Here is a 24,394-nt window from a genome sequence, read left to right as displayed (position 1 = left end):
CACTTCAGAAAATGTAAGACACAACCTGACCGAAACCATTTTTGAAGTATTTTCTTAAATCTATAACTATTTAAAATCTAGATACATGACAGATTTACAAAGAGTAATTCAGTATCTGAGCCTGAAACGGCTCCCCAGTCCTGCACAGTCACTGCTCTAATCTTGCAGAGTCAGTTTTTAACAGCTTTAGCAACGAGTCATCTGGTATATATTTGCCTGGGCATTGCCGTCATTGACACTTATAGACTGAGGGAAGCAGCAACAGTTAGCCACCCCTACCACTTTCCCTGTTGAGATTTTTCCTTGCGTACCACGCAGAGGAGATGATTGCAGTTGCCCTATGTCCCCAGTAACTAGTGTCTGCAATACAGGTTAGCGCTCTCGATGTAAACTGCACCGTTTCCCTAGGCTATCCCTGTATGACATCAGGGTTCATCTAAAATAAAGGTTGTAATATTCTTTAAAATTGAGTGAATATCAGATTGGCAATATGCTAATTCAAGTTAGTCAATACGGTATTAAATATCAGCTTAGATATTTCACAAGTGTTCTGTCATCTCCTAGAATAAACTTTATTGTAGTATTCAGACCAATATTTTTCTAACTTATCTGAGGTAGTCACCATTATAAAAAAAAATGCAAAAGAAATAAGTACAACACTATTTTAAGAGAGAAAAGGAGAAATTTTAGTTAAAATATTTTACAATAAAATAATTATGATTATAAATCTCTTTAGTTAAATATATACACATTACATGGTATTCTAAAAAGAATGAACTTATTAAAGTTTCAAGCAGATCTAATGCACAAATTCACCACTTTGTCAGCTTAGACTGTAATGTCAGTTTAACATTCGTAAATGGCTGTGTCAGACTAATGGCAGTTTTGTGCAAAACTAAAAAATTATGAAGAACAAATCTCCAAATCCTTCCGTTCCCACGGTAAATAGATAGAAAAGGTAGTTTACACATACACACACTTACACACACAAACTTTGATTGCATACAGAGGTTAGAATGACCAGCACTAAAATAACCCCCATCTCTACAAAATAATTAATTTCTTGATGTAGTTTTTGAAAATTACAAATTTTAAGTGCTAGCAAATTGTGCTTTTAGGCAGCCACATGGCCAATAAGGTAGATGTTGTCATAAAGGTGCCCTACAAAATCTTCACTAATATTCTGTGCAGCTCGTCGTGTATTTCGGATGAATTCCCTCTTTGACATTTTGTTCTTCACATGAGGGCTTGTTAGATCAATGGAAAGTAGAATCAAAGAGTAACACAGTACATATACTGCATCTAGACAAGAGAGAATAAAATAAAAAAATTAAAAAGGAAACTGTGATCACTAAAAATATTGTTCCCTGTCCAAGAACCTTACAGTCTTCATCATTTGGGCTTATAATTATATTTTTAATATATATATATACACACACACACATATATAACAACTCAAAAGAGTATCCCAGTGAAATAAAATTTAATATAGCATTTTTCAAAGCAATAATGTCAGCACATTGCCAAATCAGCGTTTACAAATCTCTTAATATTTCGACATTATCCCAACGTCACTAAGGGCTTTATGCAGATTCATTTAAACAGATTCTTGAAGTTCTGGTAAACTAAGGCCAACCTCCTGCTAAAGCTTATCTTTAAATATGTAAGCAGTCCCACTGCTGAAAACTGGCTCCCCCTCAACAAATTAGAAATGCTTGTTAACTGGAGTGAGGCCCCAAATTCCCTCTCATTTCTGTGGGACTATCCACAGGGTAAAATGTTAAGTGTGTAACTCTTTGCAAGAGGGAACTTGGAGATACTAGTGAGCTTAAGCACAGATAAAAGTGAAGGAAAGATAACACAAAAATAAAACCCATTTATCAGCTAGGTCTAAGAAAAGAATCTGTATGTTATTTTTTGTTTTTTTTTCAACCCGAGTGGGATGATGCCTGTATACTGAACCCTCCCAAGCCATGTTTGTACTTTCACAAATACTTGTTTAGGTGCCTGTTTTAATACTATCATAAACAGCAGCAGCATCCAGAAATATAAAGACTGATCCACTGAATCGAAGCTCTTTTTTGCTTACCAGGGCTAAGGCCAAGCTCTCTCATCAAATCAGGGTTACAAGCACAGAATCTGTGAGAGAACTTTGTTATGAGAGTCTCAAGGTACTCCCCACGCTCCTCAGGAGCATGAATGTGTCTGAAGAACTCTCTCAGTGCATTTGGCAAGAATTGATTTCTGAAGTTGTGCAGCGTCACAAGGTCATCCAAAACATCTCGCCTGGTAGAATAAAATCCCATATAATTAGAGAAGTTTCTTTTAACTGTGTAAATATGAAAGTGTAGATTTTAAAAATAAAAACGAAAGCTTTAAAACAGTTTATGAGCTTTGTTTGTTTGCTGAAAGACGATTATCACTAACAGCACAAAAATAACATAAACACCTTCTTCAGACACAATAATAGTCAAATACTATAAAATTATACGTTAATTGGAATTCTATGTTTGTTTATATGCATATCCAATCATAGTCTATGTAGAGGACTCGCTTCCTTTAAATTGACAAAGCCATTAAAAAAGACAGTAAAGGGAATAGATTCATGTGTGTCACACATTTTGATGCCTAAGTAGAAGCTGTTACAGGAGTATCTTGTTAAAACCAGGCTTAAGTTAGATAAAATTTGCTTACAAAACCTCTTTAAAGTCTAGGTCCATCAGGGTGCGATGCTCTCAAGCATTTTCCACTGAACACAGAAACGTCTAAAGGATTCAGATTAGTCTACATGAACAGATGTGCAAAAGACATCTGAAGGAAATCTGGAAGCAAATTTGAAATGAACCAAAGAATATTCTTGTATGTTTATCCTTTCTATTAAACATTTCAGTACTAAGAGGGAGTTTCAACGTTTAGAAACCTAGTTTTTATTTTTAGTGCCTGATTAACACTCTGTTTATGAAAGGAAGATGAATGGCAGTAGGGGCTGCTAATATTAACTTGCAATCTCATCCGTTAAATGGTTTTGTAGTTTTTCTATTGCCAAAAAAAATGATGAAGTTTTACAGCACAGGACTGTCAGTGGTGATAACACTACAGAATGAGCCCTTTCACTCCTTTAGTGGTACAGGCTGAGGAGGATGAGAAGCAGGAGAGGATTCCTGCTAGAAGCGCTGCTGTCCCTCTGCTCTTCCTATTTAGGTCCAGTTATTATTCTCCTCCTCTTTCAACTTCACTTGAACGTGTTGGTGCTCCTCTTTCCTGATACTGCACTAGCCCAACCTGAAGGTATCCTGGAGGGCAAGAGAAAGCATTGTGGAGGTAGAAAAGCATGCTACAGCCCGGAGAGTGTTCCCTACTGCAGCTCATGCTGTCTCCAAGGGGATGCTCTATTGCATCTTAGGAGGTGGGTGTGACTTCCATTTGAGAAATACCAGGCCGTGCTTAGATGATTTAACGTTAGTCAAAAAGCTACCGTCACTTGGTAAAGTAATGACTGCTTTTTCTGATTAACACCCATACCAAATAGGAAAAAAAAGAAACCACAAGTAAAAAAAGCAGCAAAATATCTACAAAATCTGAATGTCATACAGCACAAAGATTATCCTGCGCAGTTTAAATGCTCGCTGTAACTTCAAAACAATTTATGCCCAGAACTGCAAAAATGCAGAAAAAGCACAGGATGTGAGATTTACTAGTTATAGGTGGTATTTTCAGGGGTTCTTATAAAATGTTACATTCACATAAATGCTCAAATTGAAAAACCGTTCAGATTTAGCAGCAGCATTACTTAGTTGCATTTCCTTGCCTTTTCACATCTTTAAAATTACATCGATACAAGCAAAATATAATTGAATGGTGCTGTACATTGAAAATGAATAGGAAATGTCTTAAGAAATTCAAATTACCTTTCATCAAGGTAGATTCTCAGCTTCTTCCAATTTAGTGTCCTTGTGCAAAAGATGAACTTAGCTATTTCTTTTGGTGAATCGTCTAGTATGCCCTTGGACATAAAGTAGTTGACTCCCTGAGATAAAATACATGTATGTATAAATATGTTTAATCTTCATAATGTGTTTAGGAACAAGTATTGTACTTGGCAATGTAGGAACATAATCCTACTAATTAGTTGGTTTGTTTTTCAGAATTATTCCTCTTCCCCTATATCAGAGTTCAACATGCAAAATACACTCTAAAATTATAAATCAAATGCAAAGAAACAATTTATTGTTATGGTTGAGACTTTGCATATACTCACAGTAGGAAATTTAAAATTATGAACCCCATAACAAGCATGTTGGTTCTTTAATAATTTCTTTACAGTGTAGACTAGTATTTTGGTTTTCATACATTTGTAATTGTATTTAAAATGCTGTGGGGAGCACAATTTTTAATTTCGTAATGTTTGTAAATAAGAAAATCTTAGCCATGATGTGTTTAGTCTTTAATATCTTTCATTAAAACATTAATGTTCTCACACGTATATGATGTATCACATTCAAATAGATGCATTAAATGCATTTGTTTAAATGTGTAATAATGCAAATAAACACAAGCACGCTGATTTGAAAGCATAGGTAAATATCAACATATATAAATATGCATACACATAAATAAGAACATTGTGCCTAAGGTAAAAAAAAAAAGGTTTAAAAAGATAGAACAATTGTGCATATTTTATATTCATATTATGATTTCCAGAATTATCCACACTTTGCCAAGGAGACATTCCTTATAGAATACACAAGCCAAATTTAATTTAAAAATATTTCAGTGATATTCTGGATTCTTTCTGTTCATTGAAATATCCCAAAGCCTAAAACTATTTTCCTTATGACCTCAGAAATCAAAATCAACCTAACAGATTTTAAAAATGTTCGCATTTTTCAACAATGAAAATCTAATCCCGAGAATAACTAACCAACTAGTTTCACTTCAGTTTGGCAGGGGCTGGGAGTGGTTCTAGGCATTTGTTACAAACAAGTGTTACAAGTACAGTATCTCTTGACTATACCAAAATGTTGGAATAATATAAAATGTGTAGGAGTGCATTTCTGTACCAAGGCCACAACCCGAATCACCTTTAAAATATTTCTGAAATCTTTTTTCCTAAGTCTGCTGATATCAGACTTCACAATATTTTGCAAGTCTGCCCTTTTAGTTCACATTACGTATATAAAGATGTAGGGGCAACCTGTCATTCAGTGTATAAACTAACTTCCTACTGCTCTTCAATTTTGCTTAAAAAAGAAATAAAGGACTGAGTACAGGTTTGGAAAGTTGTTTTATGAAGTGGATTAGTAAAGCAAAGTCTCAGTTATATCAAGCAAAAAAGAAATTAGAATATATGCTTAAGATATCGATAACACAAGTGAAAAGCCAACAAACACCTGTAATATTATCCAGCTGTTTTTATCAGTCCATAATTTTTGCTTATATATTTCCATAAAATAACAGTTACTCAGCATACTTTTTCTTGGATAAAATAATGTTTTATAAAATAAATAAATAAATAAATAATCCTAGCAATTTTAGGCCCCGATATTAAGAAGAATCTTTACTAAGGACCGTAACGAAACATGTATTGCACTACAAGCTTGCATTTATGTCCAAATTAATCATATTTAAGTTTGTCCATAATATGGATGGACAACATAAGGTTAAGTAGTTTCTTGAATTAGAGCTAAATAGGAAACTAAAATTGGGACATCAAAATGAACATCAACTGCATATTAATTCCTCAAGTATTTTGGCAATTTATACAAGACTAGCAGCAGAACATCTCCTTTACATATATCCTGACTTAATGAGACTTATGCACTTGCTTCAATAATAAGTATTTGCTTCAGGTAATACGAAGTGAAGCTGGGCAAGGAAGTCTCAATAGTATTCCTGCTGCAATTATTTAACAAACACTTCTGCAACATATCCAGAAAATACCTGGTACGTCATAGATGAGTCAGGATGAAAATAAGACCTTCTTTAAGACAGGCAATGAGTTGGTTTCTCTGTGACAGTAAACGCTGTAAGTAATTTCTTTCGTGCACTAGATTTCTACTCACTGTAGGATCTTCACCTGATAGGCTACCGTGTCTTTGCAAAGCATTTATATTCCCTCCCTCTAATTCCCTCTCTCTCCCCCTACCATACATAATGCTTGACAATATCTTTTTCTGTGAATGCAGTCTCATTATTCATTTTCCTCATCTCCTTCACAAATAAACAGGGTATAAATAAAATATACTTCAGCATATGCCATCATTTTTAGTTGCTTTTTATTTCTTCCTAAGCAACCACAAACACTTTGCAACGATTGAAACCTGATTTCTCGTTGAAGTTCTTAAATTCTGGCTCAGAGCAAATGAAATTTATTTACAAGATATACGGCATGTCATCGAATCTGCTTTTTGTAACACTGTAAACACTGCCTTGAAATCCTCTCAGAATCCATGCTTCAAATAAATCACCTTTGGTAGCTAAAATGGTCACTTGTGGTGGGTATACTAGCTCAAATAAGTATTAAAATCTATGCTAAGATTATTTATCAGCTGTCTGGTGATTCTCTTAGGAACCATTTGACTGAAGTCAGGTAGTCAGATGTGTGCCACTATCTACCAGGTCTGAAGAGGTCTTCTTAACACTTAGGAAACACTGCAGGATGAGCAGACACGGTACGTTCTTCTAATTCTGATCTAGTCAAAGAATAGTTAGGTGAACAGTACAACAGCCAAGACTTCCAGTAGCTCTGTGTCTGCCTAACTTACATGAGAAGCCTGCTTGTCACTATAATGTTCTTAGCATTAGAGAATTAGGAAAGATGCCTTAAGGATGCCTTGCCTTTGTGGCAAGAATGCTACCACCAAATTTCAGACAGCTCTGGATAAAATCTTAATGTATGAAAGTGTTGATTTAAATCATATATGCATATAACAATCATAACTATAGACTAATAATAACAGCAAAAGCCATTCTTTGTATTTCAATATGCTATTTTTTTATAGTTGCTCCTTTTTTTTCCAGTCATGTGATGTTTGTTTTACGAACCTATTCTACCTATTACAGCACTGACACTCCTAGCTTGATTTCTACCTGTTCCCAAGAGTCTTTCCATTCATATAATTATATCCATACAGGATACTGAAAATTGAAAAGTTTTCTTTTTCAGTAATGTTTTAATTTCTGCATTGATTTTATTCTCTGCTAAGAGTATTTCAGAACATTTCAGTACAGCAGTCAACATTAAAACTTTTGTAGTTGCCTTCGACATCTCTGTTTAGATATGCATGCAGAACAAATGAGATGTATTTCATGTTAACGGCATAGAAATTTTGGAATCAGTATTTTTCTCCACATATACATGACTTCTATTTTTAATATTTAAATGGAATTGTTTGCAAAGTCAGAGTTGGGAGACAACAAAGTGTTTTACCTAATGTGCTTTAAAAGTAGTGCAGGAAAATATATGACAAATATATTTGTCAATAAAGACAAATTTCACTTAATATTTGAAATTTCAAATGTCACATAAGTGGATGCAGGCATAGTCTATTTGTTTAGCTTAAACAGTTTTAAAGGGTGACTAAAGAAATCACTAGTAGCATATTAACATTTTTAGGTGATTTATAATACTGTGAGTTACATGCTTTTACATTTTCGTAGGATTACATAAGTATCAACATAAAATGCTGATTTCTTTCTAGTCTGTACTGTAATAAAAAAAGGCAATTTTGATCACCAACCAAATTAAAACATTCTTAAATAAAAGCTGAGAAAATATAGGAATTCAAGTTTAAATACTAGCTTAATTACTTACATAAATTCTTTAGGGGTAGTGACTGTCATTTTACTCTGTAGATACAGTATCTGGCACCGTAGGGCCTCAATTTCTAATTGGGGCTTCTAGGTAACATTACTAGTAAATAATTAGACATGTATGGTATTATTATTCTCATTTTTCTAGGGAAATGCAATATCTTAATATATTTCATGATGCACCTTCTGGAACAAAATGCACAGTACTGATGTTGTATTTTCTAATAGAAATTTTTAAGATTCTCTTCCTAAGTTACAAATCATTTGGTGACAAACGTGGACACAATATACAACATACATTTCAAACAGTGTCTCTTTCACTGTATGTCTTTAAAATACAGTCTCAGTGATACACACTTATGATGGCAGAAATCACAAGAATGTAGAAATATTTTGTGTTACACAGAATCCATAAATAATAATTTACAAGATTAAAGTTCTCTGACTTTAACATGGAGATTTCAAAAGGTTTCAGCTGTCTGGTCCATCCCAATGTTTTAGATAAATCACACAAAAAAACTTCTTCCCTCTACAACATACACATACTTTTAATATTATATTCCTAGGACAGATAAATCAATGTATCTCAAAGTTGGGTTGCTTAGTAGATCATTATGAAATAGGGTAAGATTTCAAAAAATTTGGTTAGAAATATACAGCACAATAAATACTCCATCATCTAGACTATCTATAATTAAAAGTCAGGTAAGGTAACAATTCATTTCTAACCAAGAAAAGGTCAGAAAACTGGTCTCCCTGGCAAAAACTAAGGGCAGTTGGTAATGAACGAGATAATCAGAAGTGTGGAAAGCCAGGCTCAGTATAAGCACTGTCTTACTGTACTTTATTGTTATTATGCTACACAAAGGAAATCCTGACCTAATTAAAGTCTGAGAGTTTTGGTACAGTTGAGATGCCAATAGATCCACACAAATAGATGCTATTAAACAGAATCAGTTAGAATTATTACCATTAAGAATGGAACAAAAATTAGATCTTTGCTGACCAAAGGATTCTCTTTTCCACCTTCAGTTCTGGTTTTAACTACATAGCATAGCTCCACATAATAAATTTAACAAAATATTTTGTAGGGAGTTAGAAACAGTATGCAAAACAGTGGGAAATAACTTCTGGTTGCTTACAAATTCTGAGTCATAAGCATATGAGATATGAAATGAGCACTGCATGAGAAACATTTCACATACACCATATACTCTTTAGAATAAAATACAGCAGAGACCATGTAGGCAGATTAAACAACATAATATTCATATTCAAGTGTTAATACTAACACTAAACCACCCCCTCTCCCCAAAGAAACTAAACCAAGTTCCAAAATCTTGGCTACAATGGTGCTGCCATATGAAAAAAAAACCAAACCAAAACAACAAACAAACAAAAAAGAGAAACCAAACATGCACTGGAGGTTGTTTTTGTTTTGTTTTGTTTTTTCCCCAGATTATGTGTAATGGTATTAGGCACATCCTTTCAGCAGAATGTGAGCACCTGCTATGAATAATGCAAGCTCATGCACACAATCAATACATTAAATTACAGCAGATATCACAACACCATGCAGACAACAATGGCTAACCAGAGAATCCTACCACAAAGTGTGTAGATGCTCTTCCCTACCCCGTGAGCCACCGCTAGCTCTGGAGCTGTTGCTGTGGAGCCTGGTTACCCATTTTCATGACATGGGCGGTGTCCTTTGGAGAATCTTGCTCCTGTGGCTGTAAGTATTCCTATTTTTATAGTAATTTGATCAGGTCTGTTATCAAATGTAAAGCAGAGTTTGGCAGGAAATTCGGAGACACAATTTGTAATAGTGGAATGTCATATCATATATTCCAGTCACAGTGTCCTTATAATAATAATTCTGCCAATATCACAGTCGTAAACAATAAAAGCAATAGTATTTGTGAATTCTCCTGAAACTCAGGCCCTGAATGATTCCTACCAGGCTATGGTGCTCCACAGGGAGAGAGGAACAGAAGCCCTTAGGACATATCCTGAGGTTCTCTTCTTTCACTAGGCCTGAAGCAGACTGTTTGTACTACTACTGTACAATATAACCATAATAAACCCAGAAGAACTAAGTGTAGCAAAATAAATTTAATACTTAATTTAGGTATACTATAAAGTAGCTCTACTTTGCAGATCTTAATTTCCTTTAAAAATAACGTATTTTTTTATTCGGTGCCTTTTGTGAAGGCTCTAAATGCTTTAAACCTTCCAAGATTACTTTAAATTAGGTTGGAATATAACAGCATATTATAAACTAAGATAGTAAGTGCAAAACTATGTGAAAACAAATTGAAAGACAAAGAAAAATTTGGGTGGACAAAGTTGTTACCAATTAAAACTTGATATATTCTTGAAAACACATTTAAGTTACCTAAATATTGTGTTTCATTTGAAAAGCTTTACATTTATTACCAAATTCACTAAAATCCTGCTGAAAATCAATGTTAATCACTGAAGTGGCAAGGTGCTGATAAGGCGTCTCAGCACTGTATATCACAGTTCAAGGCAGAGCTCTACCAGATAAATTACAAAATACTGTAATTTGTGACTAATAAAAGTAATGGGTTTCTTTATCAAGCAGAATATGAGATAAAGCAAGAACTGAAACAAAATCACATTATTGTAATGATTCATACAACTGCTTTATTTATTTCACCCCGTGGTCACAAGTTCATGTTTTCTGTATCATATCAGCAGAGTGAACTATTGGGTCCTAGAAGGTCTATCTTTCCATGTCTCTTAATTCTTTTCCTACTTTGGATTTATCCAATTACCACTTCCTTGTGTATGTATAAATATATGCAGGAAGCTAATACTACCTTTTGTTGAGTACTGTGTACCTTCATTCCCCAGGAAACATGAAGCAGGAGTCTGGTTTTGTACACAAATGACTCTGTCACTTGGGCATTAACTGCCTATCTCCCAGGCAAAAGCTGTCTACTCTCAAACTCTTCTCTTCTTTGAAAGGTGACAGAGCGAAAGTAGAAACTGACTTTTCCAGTTAGTTACATGAATTAATAAATGGAAACCTTTTAGGTTGACATTGGGTATTTTTTGAAAATAAATATATGTTTTTACATACTATAAAGAAAGATTATGTTTATGCATAACAAACATCCACAGAAATCAAATGAAACTGATCTTTAGGATAGGTCAGCACTACATCTTTTTCATAATATTTCAAGACTTCCTCCTTGATAGTGGAAATATTTACAAATCCCTTACAAGAAACCACAGAAGTAATTGGTGTTATTCTATACCTCATCCTGCTTTAACTGAAGTGGGATCGAACTCATGCTATGCAGAAGTATTTTAGCATTTTAATTTATGTAAACATATCATTATCCTTTTTAAATTCACCATTATCTCACCAGTTAGGATGTCTGCCTCATTCCTAAGTCAATATGTGGTTATGAATTTCTGGCATCCATAGGTCAGACCGCTGTACAGAGCACTTAAGAGGCAAGCCATGTAAATGATGTGCACGGGTACCATATGCAAAAAAAGATCAGGATAGGGCTGTAACTTAGTATTAACCATTCCTACAGTAAAACAAACACCTACTAAAACTTGGCTTTTAATATGGCTATAATTATAAAACAACAATCACAATTATTTTAACTGTTTATTACTGTCAGCAACATTCACTTACCTCATCGGGGTTGGCATTAAAGGTGAGACTGCCCTCATCTAGCTGCATATACAATTTTCTAAAAGAAAATCCTAGAGGCGGATTCTTATTGTATATAGAACAGTGACCCCAAGTGGATTTGCACAACCTATGAAAATAGAATTAGTCTATTATCAAAATTCTTTTCTCTATTTCATGTATTTTACAGAAGCAAAATATAATCAACACTGCAAAGCTGATACTCAAACTATAGGTGAAGTTAGAAATAGGTTGCTTGTAACAATAACTAAGTCTTTTGCATATGTGTTGCTAAAGTCTTCATTTATATGATTATTGCTTTCTTCTCAAACGGGTTTTGGTGAATTTGAGTGCAACCTCAAAACATAACCCAGTAGGTGGCGTCATAACGACATCCACACAGCTGCGACTCCTGGCACTCCCAGCATCTGAACACCAGATAACTGTGACAAGTTGTCTCCTGCAGCAGTGTGACAGTTTAAAAAACTGTGTTTCTTTTCCTGTGCCCCAGTTGTGCAGTGAGCGGGACACCAGATCTGCACAGAATTATGGCATTAACTCACTGCTTTCCCCATTTGTCCTCTTCCACCTGACTGTCCTTTTTCCAGTCTTGACCACTCCTAATTATATGACCCAACCCCATCCCTCTGTATCTTCCATCACTTCTCAGCTTCTTTCCTTCTATCCCACCCTGACTCTGTATCTCACTTTCAATGGTTTCTGTCCATCATCTCAGTCTCCTTGATGACACCATCTGAAATTCCCTTGAACTTTCACTTTCTAGACACTTCAATTATTATTTAGATTCCTTACTGAACTGGTAGTTCCGCTTCAACGTATCTGTTCTGCAAATAATTAGGCACAATGCTTAGGGCCCAGCAGGTAGCACTCGAGGACATGGGAGACACTGTTTTTAGTTCAGGAACCTGGGTCTTATTTGGACTGCGTTTGGAACTGCAGCCACAGGACTTGCCAAAGCCTAAACTCAAACACATCCAATACAGGTGGAATATTGAAGACTAAATTGTCTACAGAGATCATGCAATTTGAGATTTTTATTAATTTGCTACATCAGGCCACATTATCACTACCAAAGCATATACTTTCAACTGAGTATTATTTGGGAAGATTTCACTAAAAATGATTGAACTATTTCCCAAGATGAACTCTGTACTTTTTTCTGTACTCTATGTAATTTTTTCCCCCTGTATGTTAAGAATATATACTGCATACAATTAAGAAGCTATAGTATCTTCAAGCTTTAGTCCAGGGAATTTATTTGTATTTAGTGTGGTTTTGATACCAAGAACCAAGTACAATACAATGCATACTTACTCAACTGCCAAGCTATTTGATATACATGAACTTAGAAGCTTAGCAGGATCTTCACTAGAATTCCTGTTTCCTGCCAAGACAACAGTTCCCAACAGCAGAACAATTGTGACTAAGAAGTTATAATTGCATTACCCTATTGCTGAGTTCATAAAGCATGATAGGAAGGGAAGCTGCTTAATTCGAATGCAGAGGGGCAAAGAAATAGATGAGGAAGGAAGAGATGTAGAACACAATGAAAGGAAAAGAAATGGGACCTGAACAACAACTCAATTATGACAGTAATACTACTTACTCTCTGTTAATTTATGGGGTAAGAATACATTGTGAAAGAAGATACAAGTTCTGCTGACCATCTACTCTAAAGATAAGTATGATTTCACGAGTCTTTCCTAGTGTTGTAAACCACCACATATCAAAGAAAATATTTTTAATTACATTTTGATCTTATACTATTTTATTTGATACAACATTCCTTTATTTCCTGGACATACCAAATCTACATATGTTATATAAATGTGCTTCAACTGTTATACTGCAGAAATTCCACACATTTGCAAAACTGACCTTTTCTTTCCCCCTTCCATCACCATCTTCCAAAAAACAAACACTTAAGTTGCTCTATGACAAGTATAGTAGATGTGTTCTCATCACTTTCTACTTGGAGCTTCAGCTGAATAGGTTTGTTTACTCAAGCTAGGTACTTGTTTGAAGTTCAGGGAAGTAATAATACAAACATTTGAGACATGCTTTGAGCTAATACAAAAGTGAAAACAAGTCCTTGCTTTTTTCCCCATCATATCTCAAACAGCAGGTGTGTAGTAATACACATGTATACTTGTACCAAGCATAGTTGTGTATGTAGTAACCTCCATTAATACTTGATAGTGATTAGAAATCCAGAATAACACATTTTAAAACTATATTAATGCTTCCCCTATGTCAAACATAGGAAACCTTTGCTAAGGTTAGAATGATAAAAAACACATGTTGAAACAAATTTAAAATCTAATAATTATTTTTACTTTGTCCAGGTGATACTAGGGGGTTTTTTTTGGGTTTTGGTTTTTTTTTTTTTTTTTTTTTTTTTTTTGCTTACCCTTGCCAGAGAAGCTCATCATTAGCAAGATCTTGCCAGACACATGAAGCTAGACAGAGATCAGTTGCATTCAGGTATGACAAAATGGTAAAACTAAGCTCTGGTGGCAGCATTTCCAGGTTAATGAATCCTTCTTGCTCTTTAGATTTTCTTGTCTTCAACAGGTGGTAGATGTCAATGCCTCCTTGGGCTTGTTTGCGATGGCTTGTATTGGAAACATTGTTAGTAGCTATCCTCCTACCATGTTCTCTGGTAAGATAGCCTTGTCCACTGTATCCTTGGTGTTGCAGTTGCTGGTTCCTAGCAACTCTCCAGAGTCCCTGACCCATCTGCGAGCCTGCTGGACATAAAATCCAAATTAAATGTTGACAGCTATTTATAAATATTTGTAGCACACAAAATTAGGCTGTGACTGACATTAAGACAAAGCTTAACGACTTCAATGATAATGCATTAAGGATTCAGCTTCTTGTTTCTGAGCACCCAAAATATCTTTTCAAGCTTTCTTGCACAGTAGCATAAAAACTTCATGATAAGGCTTCTATATCTTACTTATCACTGTGTGTGTTATTTTTTGTCAAACTTTGCTGCAGATGGGAATAAAAAGAACAGATCCTGAATGTTAGTCAGTTATCAAGATTTCTGAATGCCACAACTCAAATTTTAGTAACTACTTTACCAAGAGGGCAAATTCAGTATGGTGATGTTGTCTTAACCCCATCACAAGTAGTGTATATATGGTGATTTATCTTATTTTTCAACCTTCTCTATGGTGACAGATCACTAAAGTGATCATACTAGGAATCTGCAGGTTCCTGATGCTGACTTTAAAAAAAAAAAACACTTATGGCCTGGTCTGGTAGGATCTCACATGTATTTGAAATTATTTATATTCTATTAGCATGGGGAATTAAAAATAGGGCTTTAACACTGTTAAAGGTTGGACATGAATGGAAACTGTTCTACATAAGCAGAAAGAAACAAACCATGGATACGGTAAGTGATTATGGGAGAAAAATGGAGAAATTACAGAAAAAAAAAAATCATGACCAGGTCAGAAGCAGGCAAAAGTTCAAGTGGCTGGTGAAGCAGTTATCTACATAAGCATCCATTCAGGGGAAGTTCAAGAATTCATTTCTAGATAAGGCCACAGTTGTGAAGAAACTGTAGTCACGTATTTCAATTTAGTAATATGCAAGATTTTACATAAATTCATCATTATTTGTACAGTCATATACCTGGCTTAATATTTTTATCATACAGACGTAAGTTAAACCATGATCAACTGCTATAAATTATCAGGCAAAATAATAATAAAAAAAAGTTTACCAAGTCACACCATAAATAAGATATAAAATTGGCTGCAAGAATGTATGCATAAAGAAGGTATTCTCATTTTCTTGAGACCAGCATAAAATTTTTAAAAGTCCTTAGGGCTAGTGGTAAAGTTGCTTCATGAGAAGAAGCTACACCACAATCTGCCACAGTGGCAACACAAGGATGAGCGGTCTGATGAAAGTGGGTCTTCGTAATTCATGCTGGTGTTTGCCATTAATTTATGAAACTTCTAGCTGAACAGAAAACACACTTCTGTCTTTATCTGTCATTGCCCAGCTAGATTAAAATAAGAGGTAGCTACTTTTTTTAAGAGACATTCTCAGAGCTGTAGTTGCTCAGTGCCACCTTTTTCTGTCCCAGAGCAACTAAATCTTCATCCCAAAGGAGGATCACCAAACTCTGTTACAATTACATCGAGAGCTATTAAATGAATCAGTGGTAGGTGTGCCAGAATTGGCATTTGGGACTACAAGTATAAACCCATCAAGTCGATTGCCACTCCGACTCCAGCTGCTGCTGCCCCTGCTGAGCAGGCAGAGCATACAGTGAGGTGCAGTGGAGAGTCAAGCTAAAAACCAGTGTGGGTAGGCAGTAACAGCCAAGGGCTGGAAGGAGGAGGGGACACTTTCCTAAGGGATGAAAAGAGCAGATAAGGAATATTTCTGAGCAAATACAACATTTCAAAAAGGGATACTATCACCATGCTAGAGGATTCAATTAAGATAAAGTTCCCGTTTTGCTAGGCACTGTATACGAGCTTGTTAATTCCTTAAGTACAGTACTTAGTAAATAGACATCTCTAAATATCTCGGGAGGCTTCAACCAAGTCTTGACCTTAGCCCTGTGAGTAAATTGAACACTGCCAACAAGGCATTACACTTTCAAATATCCAGATGCCAAATTTACAGGCTGTGTTCACTCTCGGAAGATATCAGATGATCTGAATGACTGAATAGTAATGATCTTTCAATTCAACGACATAAAAAATTTGGGGTTTTGAAGGAGGTAAATGTATACGTACACATGTAGATGTAACTCAAATATAATCTGCACACTTTCTCAGTGTAGCTCTTCGTGGAAAAACAAAAACAAAATCTGTCTAAAAATATAGCATTGCCTCTAAATAAAATGATAAAAGAGCCAAACTGCAGAAAAGTAGTTTCAGACACAGAGAGAACCAGGAGTGAGGTTCATTATTTCAAGTCCTTAACCACTAAAGCAAGAGAAATCAGCAAGAAAAAATATGATGACATTGCAATATTAAACCTTATATTTGACAGAAGATGAAATGGGAGAACCTATTCTGTGTAAACTGTGTATGTCAAGTACAGAGAAACAAAAGCTCTGTCAAATGCTGAAATCTGTTTGTTGAGGTAACTTTAAGACAAATTAATAATTTATTTTGCTAGTATTTTTGCCATCTTTTCTGACATTAGTTTATATCAATATAACAAAGCCACATTTCTATACACATTGGTTAACTCCCAACTGTTAAAAATCTTCCGAAAATACTAATTATTTGGGCATAGTTAAAATAAAAAGAAAAGGAGTAACAGGACATCCAAGGCTCTGAAGATCATTAGGAATCATATTGTTATAAGTTTCATAATCATAATACAACAGAAAGATGAGCAACATTATCAGAAACAGTTCACAGAAAGGCTGTGTCCAGTCAATTATCAAGTGAACTTTACGCTATCAGGTAAGCATATGGGATTTTAGAATAGCTTTCAAACCTCTTCAAAGTCAGATTGTCTTTCTGTTCTATATGCACTACATGCAAAGAATTCAGTAGTGGTCACAGAGGATCAAGTTTTCCTACTTAGCCCTTAATCAAATATCCAAATTTTAGTTGCTAGTTTAATGTCTTTATTGCAATATTCAGCTAGAAGTTCCTATTCACAAAATACGTTCTACTGAGGAATACTGAGCTAACAATAATATCAACAGTTCTTGTTAGCGCTCACAGGGTTTTTCTCCCCACAAAAAAGCTAATTGCTATACATCAACAACATGATGACTTCTAAATTATTTAATACTAGAAGTGGTGGCTCTAAGAAAGAAAAAAAATACCGTCATTCAAGAAACTAGCCCTCTTATAATGTACTCACATATTTATACAGAAAATAGCACTGCAGAAATCATTTAACAAGTGTTTTTTGACATTAAAAATGATAAAAACTAATGTATTTGCTGTTTTAAGTACTAACTGAAGAAATTTCAAAGAAGAAACAAAGACAGACACAATTTAAACCTTTCTAGAAGCAGCTGCTGGAAATCCACAAGCTTTAATGTGTGTGTAGCTATTTGGGAGCTTATATGTCATTTGTTAGATCAAATATTATTTTCCTAATCACACAACTACTTTCAGCTTTGTAGTAATGCAGGATGAATGCTTTGAGAACGCGTTTGTAAAACCAGATGTAATCTCGTTGTTATTATAAAGCCCTTTAAATAATGGTGTCCATAACTATATTTTTAAATTATTTTGAACATACATTTTCAATCTCCAGATTCAATAGGCCACTCAAATATATGTTTCCAAACCCTTATGTAACTTTATCTAATAACTGAAACCTCTTGATAGCTTGGCTGTAATAACTATCACAGCAAAAATAACATCAAGCTTGTTTATAAATTGCTGATCTCTGTTTCTCTATACCTGTAAGAGTCAGATTTCTATTTTAATCGTGTCTTCTTCATGTTACTTTGTTACTGCATAATAAATTATTTTGCAGTGTTGAAAAGCATGCTAGGATACTAAAAGTTAAATGTAAGCTACGTTAATGCTGTATTGGTACTGGCTTCTGCTTTATTAAATAAACACAACATACGCTCTTGATATAAACCCCCTCCATGCTACGGTAACCGAACCCCACAGCTGCTGCTTTGCGACCACAATTATCCTAACAGGATAAGGGTCCTTCCTTCGATGTTACCGAAGCTGAAGCTTCGTTCATCGCAGCTGCATTCGTAACCGCGGCCTGCTGATCCCCCTAACGTGAGGGCCTCTCCAACCTGACTCCAGGCGGTTATACTGGCGGTTCCAGAAACTCGGCCAGTCCCTCAGGCCCAGGCCGCCCCAGCGGACAGGAGCGCTCCGGGGCGCCCCCTCCGCTGAGGGCCGCGGCCGTCCTCCCGCCGCCCCGCGTCCCGAGGAGCTCCGCAGCCGCCCCGCTCGCCACCTCTCCGGCGCCTCACCGAGCGAGGCTTCTCCCCGCCAAGGGGTGCCGGCGCCTCAGCCGGGGCAGGCCGAGGCACGGCCGCCCCGCACTCGGCGGACACCGGCGGGCCTGTCCCCGCGGGTGCCGCTCCCGCGCGCCATTGGGCCGCCCCAACGGCCCCGGCTCTTGATTGGATGCGCCACACGTCCGTCCGCACGTCCGCCCGCCCGCCTCGCTGAAGGAAGCCCGCGGGGGCTCGTACCTGTGCGAGCTCGGGTCCCAACCGCCGCCGCGACGAGCCTGGCCCGAGTCGGTGCGTGAGCCTCGCCGGGCGGGAAGGGGCTGAGCAGCCCCCAGCGGCGAAGAGAGGCGGTGGGAGCCAGAGAAGCCCCTCCAGCACGCAAGAAGACCGCCGCCACCCCGTCTCCTGCCTGGCAGGTTTGACGTTTGCTGTTGTTGGTGGAAGTGACGTCACCGTGGAGGGACGCGCGGGAAGCGGAAGCGGCCGTTGGGTCTCGCGGCGGCAGATTCAGTCTGTGCCCGCCGCCGCTTGGGAGTAGCTGCGGGCCGGCGGACGCCTGAGGAGAGACATCGAGGCACCCGCCGTCCCGGGGCGGGCCGCCCGGCGGGGAGCGGGTGGCCGCAGCGAGGGTGGCGGTTGGCGCGGGTGAGCGTCGGCATCTCTCTCGTCAGGGCAGGGACTTGTCCCCCCTTAGGGGCTGGCGGCGAGGGACGGCTCCGAGCCCAGGGCTCTCCCTCTCCTCGGGGACAGCGGCACCCGGGGCGGAGCGGGGGAGGCCCGGTCTCCGGCTGGTCTAGGGAGAGAGAGACCCGGACCCGGTCCCGCTCTTGCACGTTCGCCTCGGCAATGCCACGGGTTTTTTTTCTGCCGATGTTTCGATAGCTCCCAGGGCAACCGGCCCGCGACGCGCAGCTCCTTGAGCGGTTCCTTCGTTTACAAGTATCCTATGTGCTTGAAGCGTGTCTCTTACAGCTGGGACGATAGAGAAGTGCAGTATTTGTCCTTGACGCTTTTGCAGCTCTGCTTAATGTTGTGGTTCCTGCCCCATGTGACAGAAAAGTGTAAATAGAATTTGAAGAAATCAGAAATCTTTTTTGCTCGACACTTCAAAGACAGTGTTTACAGTGTTAAGATACTTGGTAACTTGCATGGGTTTTTTGTGTGTGTGGGGGGGGTTGTTTTTTTTTTTATTTTTTTACGTTCATTAGTTCTTTGAATACCCTATGCAACTTTAAGAGTTGTTCTTTAAATAAGTTGTATTTCTAGGTTGTCATCTCTTAAAACTTTGTTATACCTGATTTTATTCTGGATAGCCAATGTTCTGTCATGAATTCCTACAGGCAAAAGCTATTTGCCATTTTTCACAGTGTTCACCTTCCCAAGATGAAAGTATTTTCTACTGATAAGTCTGTTATTGTTATGATTTCTTCAGCTAGTCAGTTTGTAGTGATGACAGCTGCCAGTTTTTGCATCCAGAGGTCCAGTGTAGAAAGGATTGTTGATACTTTTGCGAAACAGCCTATATGATTACCTGAATTCCCGTGAGAGTGTCTTCTATGAGTATTTGCATTGCAGATTAGAGCTTCAGTTTTATGTCAGACTCTGAGACTTGAGATCTGGTTAAATTGGCAAAACCATAGGGTGGATCACTTTGTCAGGTAATGCAGGAAGAATAGCTGCCTCAGTTTCCAAATATTTGAGGTTAAATTGTCCCTAGCCTTTAACAAGGAGTATTGTGTACTTATATTTAGCATGACTAATAACCCATAATTTAATGATTAAAGGGGAAGAACCTAATAATTAAATAGGAAGAAAATACTTTAACAAGGGCAGAACACATGTGAAGATCTTCATCTTCTTGAAGATAGCTGATTTAAACACCACTGAGGCACAAGAAGAAAACAAAAACAACCCAGACCATTGTGAGTAAAATCCTGTGTCTGGAGAATATCTCTTCATGTACAGGCTGTCAGGCAATGCCTTTTCACTGCTTGGATTGGTAGGTTTGGCAAGAAGAGAAATCCAGTGAAGACAGTGCAGGCAATTATCTCCCAGGTTCCAGCAGAAAATTGAACAGTAAATTAATATTTTAAGGCTATGTAGCTGAAATCATTACTTTTAGTGTGTATTTGAAGGGAAGTACTGTAGAGGATTAAGCCACTCACAAGCAGATCTCAAGAGTGTGAGGAAGGAGAACTTTTTGTGAGAAGTGTCAACTTTCTGTACTTCTGTACTTTTTCTTTTAACTAACTTTCCTCTTTTTATTTTTTCTTTAAACCATTCAAAAAAACACTGAGTTTGGCAGTTTGCTAATAGATTTTCTCAAGTTCTATCAGTCTGTCCAGAGTGCTAAGATGCAGGCCATTTGTTTTCAAGTGTGACTTAAGAGCTGGGCTGTCATCCAGTCTGTGCTTTTAAAGTCTTGTGTGGGAGAAGAACCAATATTGGTTGCTTACAAACAAATGGTTGCAAGATATGGTAAATAGTACTGTTGGGCTACCTCTAAATATAAATGTATTTTGAAGCAATGGAGTGAGGGCAAGGTTCTTTAAGATTAATACTGCTGTTTGAAGGTACAGCTTCAGGTGTTTCTTTTTACTATCTGCCAGCCAGGGGGCGTTGTTAGTATTTTTAGATCTTACAGCAATTTCTTTTTTTCATTTTTTTTTTTTCCTTCCCCAGTCTCCCTCCATTTGAGAATTTACTAACCAGTTCTTATTTATCCCTCTGATAGATCTGAAAACTGATTTGGATGATGGTGCTTTTGTGCTTTGCTGATTCTTCTTTTTTTTTTTTTCTTCTTTCTTGTAGTCTTCAGTTCCTTGCAGGACAGTTCTGCAGGGAGAAAGGCACCTTTTGGTAGTTCCACTGATTCCTTAAATGAGTCTCTTTCTTTTGTGAAGCAAAGCAAAATTTTAATAAATTAAAAGTGGGTTCTCAACTTGTGTGTTACAGTGTACAAGTTAAACAAGGACCTCTTGGTTATCATCTCAATAAACTTGCACCTATTTTGAAATATCTACGTAGTCTGTTACCCTTCACCCCGTCCCTGAAAAATTTGAAGTTTATTTAATGAATCATCTAAGTAGAGAAGTATTGTCTGTGATGAGTTGCTAGTCCTGCCTTCTGATGTTTATACATGCAAACATTGCTCTCCTGGCCAGTGAGCTTGGGGGCCAGGTGAAGAAAAGAATAAGTAGTATTCTGAACTGAAGAATGCAAAAGGTTTTTGCTGCTTGTGGAGCTTCTGCTCCTTTGAAACGGCGAAGAAACTTGTTTTCACTCAGTTTTAGTGGATTTAGCCAGCCCTAAATTCTTACTATGCTTTCAGATATCTTTATCTTTAAAGATCTTGATAGTTGATCGGATTGCGGATTAGTGCTTGATCCCGTTTACAATGAATGATGACGACGACTGATATTAATTGGTATCAAGCCCTAGCTCTGTGTGTTATTGTAATGCTTTGGAAACAGTAGTGTCTAGAAAAGAGGAGCAAAAACTTTTGAATTTCAGTGATAATTCTATTGCGTTTTGTAATTTTTGTGTACATAATTATATTATTTATTTTTTTTAAGGAGGAGAATGTACTATATTACATTTATTTCATAATCTGAAAGAAGAATAGCATTTGGAATAATGGCAACAGGAGACCTCAAAGGAAGTTTGAGAAAAATAGAACAAGGACTTCGCTTGTTAAATTATCCAAGAGATGTGGATTATACAGTGTAAGCGGCAGTGTGAAGAAATTTATGCTAATACATGATAGCAAGATGTGTAAACAAGATATGTATAAATATTAGCATTGCACCCAGTGATGAGTAAGCAGAGCATATGTCTGTGGGAAGTTGAGGTTTGATGTATGTGAACTGGAAGATAAAAGGATGTAGTTTTGCTGTTCTGGGCAATCCTTAGAATAATCCTGAAGTATATCACTATCTTTCTCTTTTTCTCTTCTGCTGTTTTCTCTTTTCTTTGATTAATCTCTCACCTTTATAATTTCTTTGTAAGTGCTAGCAAAACCTTCTTCAGGAAATTTCATCCTGTAAAGATTAAAAAAAAAAGAGGTGTTGAATGTTGAGATGGAAGTGCTGGTGGGCTTTAGACCTGACAACATTAAAATTATATAAGGGTCACAGAAACGTTTTGAGCGTTTTACGGATAACACTAAAGATTGTGGAATGAGAAAGAACCTTAAAATGAAGGAGATATTTGGATATAACATACTGGCTATATTAAAACACCCTTCAGGTTAAATGTTTAAATTCATGTAATGAAAAGCTTTTGTTATCTTCTGCTGTTTAAAATACTTTTGTTTCTCAATAGGTTAGTAAAGGGTGATCCAGCTGCGTTTTTACCTATCATCAGCTATTCTTTTACATCTTTTTCAACTTACATAGCAGAACTTTTGGTAAAGTGTGATGTGGAACTCACAGCAAAAAGCGACTTGCGTTTTATTGAAGCTATTTATAAGGTATCTGTCTTCATGTTCTCTGCAGAAAAGGCACAATTTTGAGTATGGACTCATAAAAATTAAACATCTAGTATGAGTTTTACTATGAAGTGAAAATTTTTGGCAATGAATATGAATTGTAATTCTGTTAGGATTTAAGATGAGTAGTAAGTCACCATGTGGCAAGTCTTTATTTAGATTTTCATGAAAATAAGGATGGATGTTGTTAGCCAGATCTCAGTTTTGAGACAATTGCAGAAACAGTAATATTATTGTTTTATGTTAGTTTTGAATAATACTGAAATATTTATTACACTTTTAGAGAAGTGACCTCAGAAGAAATCATAACCAGCAACACATCACAGCAAACTTCAATAGTTGTAATGAAAGTACAATTAAGGCATATAGCTAGTTTAAAACACCGTGCCATATTAATATATAAAGTTCAATACTTAACAGTTTATAAATTGGAATCAAAGTCTTAACTGAATGAAAATAATTTCAAACTATCCTTAAAAATATCTATAAGCACATTTTTATAAAAAGTGGCCTGATGTATTAATGAATACTAGCATATTCAGACTAGTTTTCCATCTGAGGAAGACAGACACTCCTTTACAAAGAGGCTCTGTGGGAGCCTTACTTAGCCCTCTGACGCATTTGCTGAGATTAATACAACTTCTTATTGTACATTCACTTTGGAAAGTTTTTGTTTAATTTTTTTAATATTAATGTCTACAATCATTTATTTCATGAATCTTAAGACTGTGCGTTAAACTTTACAAGAGTGATGTGAATGAAATGTTTCTGGAAGAGGTATGTTGAAAGTCTAGTTAGAAGAAACATCTGAGAATATATAAACCAAATGAGAAAATATTTAACTGCTGAAGTGCAGAATGAAAGAAAAGATTGTAGAAAAATAAGAACCCGAGCATGCCATTTCTACAACAAATTGTGTGGTGATTTTGAAAGTGAAGTAAACTCTTACTTTGTTGCAGCTTCTTCGAGATCAGTTTCAGTATAAACCGATTTTAACAAAAGAGCAGTTTCTTCAGTTTGGCTTTGCGGAAAGAAAAATGCAGATTGTTTGTGACATTATCAACTGTGTGATCAAAAAACATAAGGAATTAAGTAACTCGAATAAGGTACTGATTAAATGGTAATTTTATTATGAGATAAGTTTCTTTTGACATGCTTGGTGCTGCAGGTAGAAGCTGAAGACAGTTTATTTGAAGGTGCAGCATCACTGATAGTTAAAACGGTGAAAATTAATATGAAGTTTCATTGTAAGATTGTTGAGTGCTATCAGGTATACAAAAGACATGAAGCTGCCAATGCTTCATAGTATAAACAAAAAATACTAGAATGAAGCTAAATCTAGTTCTTGGTATCTTTATAGTAAGTGATATATTTTCTTTTACACTTCTCAACATAGTGTATGTTTGTGTAACAGTAGACTTTTCAGGTAGATTTAAAAACAAAGCAAAACCATCTGATATGT

At 36.6% G+C, this 24,394-nt stretch overlaps 2 protein-coding genes across 5 annotated transcripts in view; one reads left to right on the top strand and one right to left on the bottom strand.

Annotated features, from left to right (window-relative positions):
• Positions 1 to 24,394, top strand: part of CEP44 (centrosomal protein 44) — a 47,603-nt gene that overhangs the window by 12,065 nt on the left and 11,144 nt on the right. The window contains exons 5-7 of the mRNA XM_054823451.1: positions 22,019 to 22,168; positions 22,767 to 22,914; positions 23,892 to 24,038. Coding sequence (XP_054679426.1) covers positions 22,080 to 22,168; positions 22,767 to 22,914; positions 23,892 to 24,038 — 384 coding nt within the window. The 5' untranslated portion in view covers positions 22,019 to 22,079. The remainder of the gene's footprint in view (positions 1 to 22,018; positions 22,169 to 22,766; positions 22,915 to 23,891; positions 24,039 to 24,394) is intronic.
• On the bottom strand, positions 96 to 19,016 carry FBXO8 (F-box protein 8). 4 transcript variants are annotated; one of them, XM_054823452.1, is made up of 6 exons: positions 18,684 to 19,016; positions 13,920 to 14,259; positions 11,492 to 11,618; positions 3,909 to 4,027; positions 2,090 to 2,286; positions 96 to 1,302 (listed from the first exon to the last, which is right to left on the bottom strand). In XM_054823452.1, the coding sequence occupies exons 2-6, from the start codon at positions 14,246 to 14,248 to the stop codon at positions 1,115 to 1,117; spliced, it is 960 nt and encodes a 319-aa protein (XP_054679427.1). In that variant the 5' UTR covers positions 14,249 to 14,259; positions 18,684 to 19,016; the 3' UTR covers positions 96 to 1,114. The 4 variants fall into 4 exon arrangements, with proteins under 4 accessions (XP_054679427.1, XP_054679429.1, XP_054679431.1 ...); XM_054823454.1 differs by lacking the exon at positions 18,684 to 19,016 and adding an exon at positions 18,459 to 18,603 and having other exon boundaries at positions 13,920 to 14,256; XM_054823456.1 differs by lacking the exon at positions 18,684 to 19,016 and adding an exon at positions 18,459 to 18,598.

Source organism: Grus americana, chromosome 4, assembly GCF_028858705.1.
Source record: "Grus americana isolate bGruAme1 chromosome 4, bGruAme1.mat, whole genome shotgun sequence".
Taxonomy (NCBI): domain Eukaryota; kingdom Metazoa; phylum Chordata; class Aves; order Gruiformes; family Gruidae; genus Grus; species Grus americana.
Note: the sequence above shows the minus strand (reverse complement) of the source record. Positions and strands in the feature narration are given on the sequence as shown.